The 10,497-nt window shown below is 50.2% G+C and overlaps 1 protein-coding gene across 1 annotated transcript; it reads right to left on the reverse strand.

Annotated features, from left to right (window-relative positions):
- Positions 1-810: 810 nt before the first annotated feature.
- Positions 811-9,559, reverse strand: Kctd7 (potassium channel tetramerization domain containing 7). Its single transcript, XM_032886984.1, has 4 exons — positions 9,209-9,559; positions 6,087-6,256; positions 2,049-2,227; positions 811-1,658 (listed from the first exon to the last, which is right to left on the reverse strand). The coding sequence occupies exons 1-4, from the start codon at positions 9,350-9,352 to the stop codon at positions 1,282-1,284; spliced, it is 870 nt and encodes a 289-aa protein (XP_032742875.1). The 5' UTR covers positions 9,353-9,559; the 3' UTR covers positions 811-1,281.
- Positions 9,560-10,497: the final 938 nt, after the last annotated feature.

Here is a 10,497-nt window from a genome sequence, read left to right on the forward strand (position 1 = left end):
ACCTCGTGTTTCCACGAGAGTTAGGGAAAGTCACTACCCTCCAGCTACACAGAGGAATTTAGCTCAGACCCAGAAGGGCCAGGCCTTATATTCCTCAAAAGCACAAGGGTGCCCTTAGCCCCCAACTGTCTGACTGCACCACTCTGATCCTACAGGTCTGAGCTTGGCAATGCTTCCCTTAACAACTCCTTACACGAAAAAAAATTTTAAAAAAAGTTCCATAAGAAAAGTATTATCCAGAAATAGGCAAGGACACCCATGACTACTTAGAACCCATAGGGTAGCCTGGACATGCAATGCTCTCAGAGGAAGCTATACAGCTCTCTTTAGGGGGTCCATGTTGTACCCTGTCTTATTGCCCGACTGCAGAGCAAGCCCCCACCCCCCACTAAATAAAACCTATTGAAGAGAGAGAGAGAGCATCCCTTCCAGAGAAGAGAGGTTCCCCACACTGGCTCCCTGCATGAGACTCAGCGGCGAGGCCCTGTCTTCTTAATATCAGAGAGAGATCTCACATACAAGGGGAGCCAGGCTCCTTGTCTGCCTGACTTGGGGAATCTTCAGAAAGAACCTTTAGAACTTAACATTCCAGCCCTGTGAGAGGAGAACCCTGCAAAGAAGGGATAATAATCTAAAGCTTCAGGGCAGGGCTGTAAACATTGTGGTTTTTCTAAGGCCCAACTTGGTACATGGCTTTGGCAGCTATGGTTAATCTCCAAGAGAAGGTGACAGGCATGTTCTGGGAGCACGGGACATATCTTTCTGCATCCTAAGACAAGGTACTGCAAGTCACTGAAAAAGCGAGGAACACACTGGGAGGAGAAGTATGCTTTCTTCTTTGGCCAGGGTTATAAGGGCAGATGCTCGGGGAAATCCCCCACCTCACTCCTTATCCCGCCTGACACACTGAGCACAGGAAGGTTCGAGGCAGTGATATCTCCCTCTGTCAGGGGCGGGTACGAGCTCTCCTGCAGTGCATCAAAAAAAAAGGTTATCAAAAGCTCTCTGGACTCCCAGTGCCAATCTTGCTACATCTTGTGGCTTCCAGTGAAGACGGCCAGGCCTTGAGAAGACCAGGTGAGAGCAGACCAAGTCCCCAAGGTACACGAACCAAGGAGACTACAGCAGCGCCCAGGCCTCTTTCCGCATCTGCGCCTCAGCGCTCTGTCCTCACCTCAGCAGCTTCTGGGACAGTCAGCAGCCCCTGTGGGGATCAGACTCCCAGAGTCACCCAAGAGGATGGACATCCTCCTTCGTGGGACTCTTGTTTCCCAGGACAACTCACCACCATGTGATTTTGAACTCATAGATGGGGCGTTTGCAGTAGTAGTGGTTGACCAGGTGCTTGTCACACACCCCGATACACTGGTGGTCCACCGTGAGGCCCTGGGCTGAGAGGTCCGTGACCAGGCAGTGCAAGAGGTCGTACACGTCAGCCACCGCCTCCCAGGGCCCAAAAGACACGTCCACTTCACAGTGGTGCTCAAAGAGCTGTCCGTCACTCTCACTCCGCTCAAAGCGGAGGGAGTTAAGGAGTGGACACTCATAGGGCGTGATGGGCATCTCTTCCTTGAAGACGCAGACTTTGAGCTTGGCAAAGCGGGCCTTCCGCTGTACTGCGCGAAGCCGGGCAATCTCCACGATCCGCTCCAAATGGTCTACAGAGTTTAACACAGCAGCCGTTAATGGACGGAGGTGGGATAGGAGAGGAGGGAGAGAGACGCAGACAGACACAGGAACACACGCCCAGTGTGGGGACGCAGAGGGAGGAGGCTGACTTCATGAAGGGACTCCATGGACTCAGTAAGAGCACACTTCACCCTCAATAAGGACCACGGCTTTCCAAAGCAAGGAAACCCCTGTAGGATGAGGGCGGCGGTACATGGGAGACATCTTTCTCAACTTGAAATGTCCCATTGTCACGGAAAGAGGGGAACATTTTCTCCTAATCTGGATAAACATTGGACCCGCCCACTCCTGGGAAAGGCCTGGGAGCCAAGGATGCCTTGTAACCCCTTTCCCCAGCTGGGAGGCAGCTGACCCCTCACCTTTGTAATAGGGCATGAGCCCCAGGAAGGCCTGGCGCACCTTCTCGCCCTTCAGTGGCTGCATGTTCTCCAGCTGCTCCAGGAGGGGCCCAATGGCGTAGTACTGGGCCTCTTTGTGCACAGCTCGCACATGCTCCCGGGGTGGCAGGTCCCCTGATCGCAGGAAGTTCAGCACATCTCTGTGCAGAGAAGAGAAAGGGTAAGAAAGAGCTAAGGATCAAGTGGTGGGATGGGAGGAGACGGTTATCCAAGTGGTTAGAGCACAGAATTTGGGCCATATCCCCAACTATAACTTTGGCCAGGTGAACTCTATCTTGGTGTGTTTCAGTGTCCTCCAGTACTAAGTGAAAGACTTTAAAAAATCACCTCATTCTGTTAAAAGAAAATTAAGCCCGGTGGAGTGGCATATGGGGGAGGCAGAGGCAGTTGGGGTTGTGAGTTCGAGGCCAGCCTAGTCTACAAGTGAGTTCCAGGCCAACCTAGTCTACATAGCAAGATTCTGTCTCAAACAAAACAAATCAAGCAACAAAGAACATGCAAATTCAATCGGGAGGGAAATTGAATGAGCTAATACATGAAAATGCTTAGAAAACTCCTAGCACAGAGTGAGCCCTCAGAAATTCCTACCGGTTGCCTTCCTAAGTCAGAGGTGTAACGGAAGGCTAGAATTCCATCAATTTAAAGCACGCATACAGTGGTTTTTCTCAGACAAGGTGTCATGTAGCCCAGGCTGGTTTCAAACTTATTAGGTAGACAAGCCCGACCTTGAACCCCTGCTCCTCTTCCCACAGTCTCTCATGTGCTAAGGTGGCCAGCATGCACCGCCATCTCAGGCTACGTATATACTTTATAGATCTCTGTACATTTGAGGTCAGTTTGGTCTACAAAGCAAATTCTAGGACAGCCAAGGCTACAGAGAGACCCAGTCTCAATAACAGAAGAAGAAGAAGAAGAAGAGGGAGGAGGAGGAGGAGGAGGAGGAGGAGGAGGAGGAGGAGGAGGAGGAAAAGACCTTTCGTAGACTCAGCACCAGTTTCCCAAGTACATGTTAGAAATGTTCAGTCATAACATAAGCACACAGATAACAAATAGTTGTAACCTCACACTTCCAATAGTAACAAAGACATTCTACTCATCCCACATTGCTCCCACTACTATTATTCTATAGCTATCTGGGAAGACAAAATACCCAACTGTGGGAGCTAACATCAGTTGGTGTCTCAGCTAAGTAAAGCCACAGACAGAAAGTACACATTCAGACTCTAGCGCCGAGGGTAACAATCGGGCCTATCGCCAGTACTTATGGGAAGAGAGGGAGAAAACCCGTAGCTCTGTTACATCAATAATTCATCTAAACCATAAGCAACAACAGCTAACACTAAGCATTAATGTGTCCTGGTCACTAACCATGCACCTACCCATTTGGTGCTCTTAATGACATTACAAGGCAGGTTTTCTCTTCACGCCAGTCTATAAACCAGGCCCACATGGGGCCTAGGAGGTTGTGGAAAACCCTTGCTGATGGAGTCAGAGCTGGCAAAGCCTCAGGTTCAGCCACAGCAGTCTCTGAGCCAACAACCACCACGCTCCTCACTTCGTTAGACTCGAACTAAGTCAAGTGCCTTCTGCACAATGAAGAACTTCCCCTCCCTGTCCCCAGGCCCAAGTAGCCCCTGGGATGGTAGATGGTCTGTCTACATGAGCTACAACAGCAGAGAAACATGTGCACCTTCCAAATACCCTGAACTCATACTCTGAAATTTTGAAAAACTCTTTATCTACTGCCGATAAGCCACAGAGTACTGGAGTCCAGCAGTCCAAGCATGAACGCTACTTCATCTCGAGGCCAACAGACAGCGTCATATAAGCCTCAATTTGGATCCTGTTCTCCTTCCCTACGACCCCTTTAAAGGTTTTAATTATTTTTCCATTATGTCCTGGAGAGGGTAGGTATGCACAAGAATATGGGCCCTCTGTGGAGGCCAGAAGTGTTGGCTCTCCCGGAGCTGAAGTTACAGGTGGTTGAGAGCCACCTGACACGGGTACAGGGACCTGAACTCAGGTCTTCTGTGAGAGCACTACACACACTGACCCTCTGAGCCATCTCTCCAGCCCCGCCCATCCCCACCCCTTTAAAGTCTGTCCTCTGAGATGCTCCACAAACCCTTATGAGCTCTGACAAGCAAAAGCCCTGGCGGGCGAGGCCCAGCTAAGAGCGCTATGGGAGACGCCAGCTGGGGCCAGCACGTCCCTCCCCAAATGGCCTGCAAACAAAAAATCTTTTTATAGTTCCACAGAGTGATGTGACACTCTGTTTTCTCACCATCAGAGGCAGCTGATGGCCCACTGGGGAAAACCAGACTCTGCAAAACAAATTATATCGCTAGAGGCTCCTTTGTAAGGATGAAAGTGACCCTTGTGGGCACTCTTACTTGGAGGTCAACACAAAGACAGATGTATCAGCTGAAGTTCCTGCCTCCCTGGTCACTGGTTCAAGGTCAAAAGCTAAATCAATCCTCTAGTCATCTCCAAAGAGACTGAAACAGCAGAGGATTCCAGCCATGTGCTTTGAAGATCTGACCTACCCGGGGTCACACACACAGGCTCTCTCCTTAACCATCATTGCCCCGCCCACCAGACAGCTACATTTATTTCTCATGTCAACAAGGAAACTGAGGGCTCGAGGGATGGCTCAGTGGTTAAGAGGACTTGCTGTTCTTCCAGAGGACGCAAGTGCAGTTCCCAGCATCCACAGCGACAGCTCACAACTGCTTGTGACTCCAGCTCTAGGGGACCCGACAGTCCATTCTGCCCTCTGGGGATACCCACACACACGTGATATGTACATATAAATAAAAACAAATCTTAAAAAACATCTTCGATGAAATTGAGGCATAAACTTTTTAAAGGTTTGACAGAAGTGGCTTTGTGGAAAGATGTAATAATCACATCTATTTCTTTAGGATAAGTACATTATCAGATATATTAAGACCATGGATGTGTGTGTGTGTGTGTGTGTGTGTGTGTGTGTGTGTGTGTGTGTATGTGTATGTTTGTATGTTTGTGTGTGTTACTGTTAAAATCCCAGTAACATACAAGTTTGATTTTTGTTTTGGGTTTGTTTTTATTTGTTTTTTTTCAAGACAATTTCTCTGTATGTAGCCTTGGTTGTCCTGGAACTCACTCTGTAGACCAGGCTGGCCTTGAACCCACAGATCTGCCTGCCTCTGCCTCCAAAGTGCTGGGATTAAAGACATGCACCCGCCACTGCCCTGCTACAAGATTGTCTTTAAGGGTTTTTTCAGCAAAATGAAGGGGCAGCAATACAGCACCAGCCCTTCCTTCCCCGTTTCTGCTGTAAGCCACTGTGAACCTCAGAACGGTCATCACCATGTACCACGGCCTCTGGGTGCTGCAGTTAGGATTCGTTGTTTGTTGGGAGTGTGGACACAGCGTCTTGCTTGCTACAAAGTACAACAATGCCCAGCTTGCATGGTATCACTGAATGCCAGAATCTAAATGTAAAGGTTTTCTCCAAGACCTTTTTCAACATTCTGTGTTGCAAGAGCGTTCCTCTACATAGACTTAACGACTCTCCAAGTCTCAAACTGCACAGAATGGGAAAGGTTTCATCAAACCCTGACAGTAGTAGACTTTCTCTCGCCAGGCTGTGGTGGTGCACATCTTTAATCCCAGCACTTGGGAGGCAGTGGCACAGGTGGATGTCTGTGAGTTCGAGGTCAGCCTAGTCTACAGAGTAAGTTCCAGGACAGCCAAGGCTACACAGAGAAACCTTGTCTCAAAAAAACCCAACCCAAACCAAAGAACAAACAAACAAAACTTTTTCTTGCTGTCTTTACCTTCGGCAAACAAGCGTTTTAATACAATACAAGTCAATGAGAACATTTACTGAATTCCACCACTAGGCTGTCTCTTCTGGTACTGGGGAAGATGGTAATAACGCTACCCAAGACCCAATCCCAGGCTCCTCGCTGGCTATGACCATGAAGCTGATTGTAGAGGAAGATTCAGACGTACCCAAAGTGTGTGCCGTCTCGGTCGATGAAGTACCGACCCTCCGAGTCTGTAGGGATGTAATGCCGCCCGCTGAACATGGCTGCCAGCATGGTGTCTTCATAGCGCCGCAGAGTAGACAGGCGAGTGGTAAAGTGAGCCCCTCCAATGTTCAGGGGGACGACCTCAGGAAACTGGAAAGGAACCACCACAGCTTTCAGACTGGCACAGGCAGCAAGATCTGGGCTCCTCCATGTCAGCCCGCCTAGGTCTGACAGATCATAATCACTTAGTCACCCCAAACTAGGGGACACCCCCACCCCACTTTCCTTGAGCATCCATCACCAAGTCCTACTCATTCAACCTGATAGTTTTTTTTTTCTTTTCTTTTCTTTTTTTCGGAGCTGGGGACCGAACCCAGGGCCTTGCACTTGCTAGGCAAGCGCTCTACCACTGAGCTAAATCCCCAACCCCTCAACCTGATAGTTCTTAAACCGGGACTCTCTTCACCCTGACCCTCCAATCTCCGCCAGCTTTCATCGTCTTCTACTCTTTCTGAAGTGCATGCCTTTATGTCCTTATGCTGGCTTTTTGGCCACAGATGTTCCTGACAGTCTCTTCGCTCCGAGGTAGCAAATGAAACTACCACACATGGTGTAGGTTGATCACCGTGTAAGCACCTGGATGACAGTTTGCTCTGTCAACCCAGGTGTGTGTCCCTTTTCTGATTCACACCAAGGCACTACACAATGGGCAGCATAAGTCCATTCCACCTTTATTCTGTGACCACTACCGCTCTTTCTTCCGTCTCGCATCCGAGATGCACGTACATATCCCCCCCTTATTCCTTCACTGCACTCTCCTCCATGATAGCACCTAGCACCATACAACGGCGACCGTTTTCCCTTGTCAACCCATTTTCCTAGCTGCCAAGCATCCCAGAGGCAGGGCGAGCATGTGTGCCTGCCAGTTGCGAACAGAGACCAATAGCTGTTTGCGAATGCACCGTGGTACCCAGTCCTTACTCTCTTCCTCTCATCCAGAGCCTGCAGGTGCTGGGCTGGATCCCTACCGCAGAGCTTCACACTCAGCACTCCCAACCCTCGTTCTCTACCTCACTCCATTCTCTCCTACTCGATCTATAGTGATTGATTAGTCTCCAAGTCACCTAAGGTTCCGGTCGCAAGGACTAAGTGAGGATGGGAAAATAACAGGAAAGGTTATTAGCTTCGAACACCAAGTTCCAGTTCTGACTCCAAATCAATTAAAAATTTATCCCAGCTTAAATTTTATCCTAGATTTTTTTCCCCCAAATACTACGTCTCTTTGGCTGTGGTGAAAGCCTAAAGTCTGTATACTTATCTAAATAAAGAGCCCTTTCCCCCAATCTCCATAGATCCTTTAAGAAAAAAACAAGGACCCAGCTGTGCATGGTGGTACACTGCTTTGATCCCAGCCATTGAGAGGCAGAACCAGGAAACTCTCTGAGTTCTAGACCAGTGAGTTCCATAGTCTATAGAGTGAGTACAGACCAACATGGGCGACCTAGAGAGACCCCGCCTCATAAAAAAAAAAGACACAAGTGAGTGAAATAAAACTTATCCACGATTTGCCCTTACAAGAGAGATTAAATTCACAAAAATCAATGAATGAAATGTACATGATTTACAATTATAAGTATGAGCTCAACTCTCAACTTATTATTATTATTATTATTATTATTATTATTATTATTATTATTATTATTTTGAGACAAGGTCTCTCTGTGTAGCTCTGGCTCTCCCGGAACTCACTGCGTAGACAAAGCTGGCCTGGAATTCACAGAGATTTATCTCCTGCCTCTGCCTCTGGAATTCAAGGTGTGTACCACCAGGCCCAACAAATTCAACTCATACACTCACGGTGCAAAGTGCCTTCTACATTTCTGCAGAAGCGCCAGGCCCAATGTAGGTACAGGTAGACTCAAATGTCATTCTGGTGTAATGCTTTTCACGTCGGGAGCTCTTTTTAAAAGGTAGCTGCCACTAATGCCCTTCTTTGTGCTGAATGCAGAACAAAAAAAAGTAACAGTAAAGAGTCCTAGAACACACACGGAGGGGGTGTGATTCAGAGGAGGCCAGGACTGGACAGCTAGCCTCCAGTCTACGGGGTTGTGTGTCCTTACACTCAAACCGCAACTTCTGCCCAATGACAGGGCACCAAAAAAAAAAAAAAAAAAAAAAAAAAAAAAAAAGTGGCACCACCGTGTTGGCTCTTTTCCCTGACTGCAGAGTTATGTCTAGAATTTTGCTTATTTTCACAAGTTTCCCACGATGCTGGCAATTCGGGGATTCTAACCTTACCGCAGCTGCCAGAGAGCCTCACCCAAGCCAGCTGCTTTGAACAACTCTGTCTGCCGAGTCTCCACTTTTGTATCCATCTTCCTATCTAGTTTAAGGGTCATATCAGGTGCAAAGTGTCACACGCACGAAGGACTACTAGCGAAGCCACAGCATACCACGGTACAGCAACAGATAAATGAAGCTCCCTAATCCATCCCATAATCTCTGCTCTAGAGTTCAACTCACCATTGCTCTCCTCTTAGTGCCCGAATTTACCTCCTGTATGTCCTTGCTCACGCTGCTTCTTTGCCCCGAATCCTCTACTGCTCACTTCTGCCCATCTAGCAAATGTAATTACCCCGTATGGTAACGGAGATTGTCTGCTGCATTAATAATGGTACCTGGACGAGAATTGGCCCGGCCCACTCAGGTGTGTCCTTTTTCCTAAATCACACCAAGGCACCAGATAGGTTAATAGGCACCGCAGTTTCTTAAGCCACTCCCCGGGGGGCTGGAGGATACACCTGGGCAACCCAGGGCCTCCTTTTGGATTGTATGGAACTTGCTATGTGTTGAGGAGTCCTTCTCTAGTTGATAAAGGTGACGGGATACAGGAATGGAATTGACATCTGGTAGCTACGGAGCATGGGAAGAAGGGGCTTGGAGTGCAGGTGACCCCGGGCCGGGAGGACACACCTAGTGCAGAAGTGGAATCAGGGATGGATAGCTCCCTAGGAGGCTCACCTCCCAAGGTCAGCTCTGCAAGCACCAGCTCTCCCTCACATCCCATCAGCCCTCCCTTCCCCCATCGCTCAATCCAGGTACCTCCTGGGGCAGCAGGGGCAGCCCGTGCCCCGCTTGCGTGGCCGTAGGAGTAGCCGGCTCCAGGAAGTCGTCTTCGGCTTCGGAGCTGGACATGGCACCGTCCGAGTGACGGCTGTCTGGCTCCCGCCCGTTGACTACCACCATCCCTCTGGCTCTGGGCGGTGGGCGCGGCTTCGGGTAGGCGGGTGGGCGGAGGCCTGAAGAACTAAAGTCAAGCAGTGCCTGACATGACGAGAGGAGCCGCCGGCGGGCGCTAGACGCCGAGGGCCTGCGGACAGTTAGGTTGTCGTGTGCTGCCCTCCAACAGTCTAACGACCACCGCGCTTCAGTTAGTCGCTGGGCTGACCTGGCCGCCTCCAGCCATTGGCCGAGCCTTCGCTGGCTCCGCCCTGATTGTCAGGGACTTCGCCCAATCACAGAAGAAACAGTTCCGCCTTAAGCCGAAGTGGCCACAGGCCTACCCAATTCTGATTGGCTCTTGGCTGACAAGCGCGAGCGACGCCAGCCTGCCCAGGGATTTGGCCGAGGGGAGGTGATCGCCAACTGACGACCTCGATCAGCAACCACCGCGTGGACCCTGCGCTGCAAATAGGAACCATGCGCTTCTTGCTATTGGCCGAGGTAGTGAGAGCTGCTGCTGTGATTGGCAAGAGCATCGTCCAATTATAGGGGGAACACGTCTGGCTGGGCTTGTTCCACTCTGATTGGCTCTCTGACTAACGGGAGCGCTACCTCCCTTGGTCCAGGCCGCTTACCTAGGGCAGCGGTTCTCTCCGCCACCTCTGTAACATTTCTGGCCTCACCCGGTCGCCTCCTACTATTGGCAGAGTCCGACTAGCACCATCCCAATGGTTAAAGGTCTGGTTCAACCATAGAGGTCTCGAACTAGAGTGACAACTGACAGCAACATGCCGATTGGCTCAACTCTTATTGGCCATCTAAAGGGCACGCGCTCTGCTCTCCCGACGTTCAACACAGCGCTGGTCCCCGGCGCGGTCCCCGGAGGGACAGACCACCCAATTGCTCCTGCTATTGGCTGTATCCTCTCTGGCCTCCGCCCCTGATTGGCAGGAAGCCCGCTCATAGGGGCCGCACCTTGGTTCTGTTTTCGTTGACTTTCTGACTAGCAGGCGCGAAGCTGCAGGCCACTTTATCTACCCGGTCCAGGCGTCCTGGGAAAGGGCCCAGGACTGGCTGGTTTGTCTCGATAGCAGCGAGTCAGTGAAAAAAGGCCTACTAGGCAGGCTGTCCCCGAGGATGCGCCGCGGAGGGCTGAGAGCACCTGCTGT

Source organism: Rattus rattus, chromosome 16 (assembly GCF_011064425.1).
Source record: "Rattus rattus isolate New Zealand chromosome 16, Rrattus_CSIRO_v1, whole genome shotgun sequence".
NCBI lineage: Eukaryota > Metazoa > Chordata > Mammalia > Rodentia > Muridae > Rattus > Rattus rattus.

Coding starts and splice junctions, on each gene's coding strand:
- Kctd7 (XM_032886984.1), bottom strand. CDS start 9,352: ATGGTGGTAGTCAACGGGCGGGAGCCAGACAGCCGTCACTCGGACGGT. Junction 2,228..6,086: donor CGAGACGGCACACACTTTGG/GTACGTCTGAAT, acceptor TTCTCTGCACAG/AGATGTGCTGAACTTCCTGC. Junction 1,659..2,048: donor GCTCATGCCCTATTACAAAG/GTGAGGGGTCAG, acceptor TAAACTCTGTAG/ACCATTTGGAGCGGATCGTG.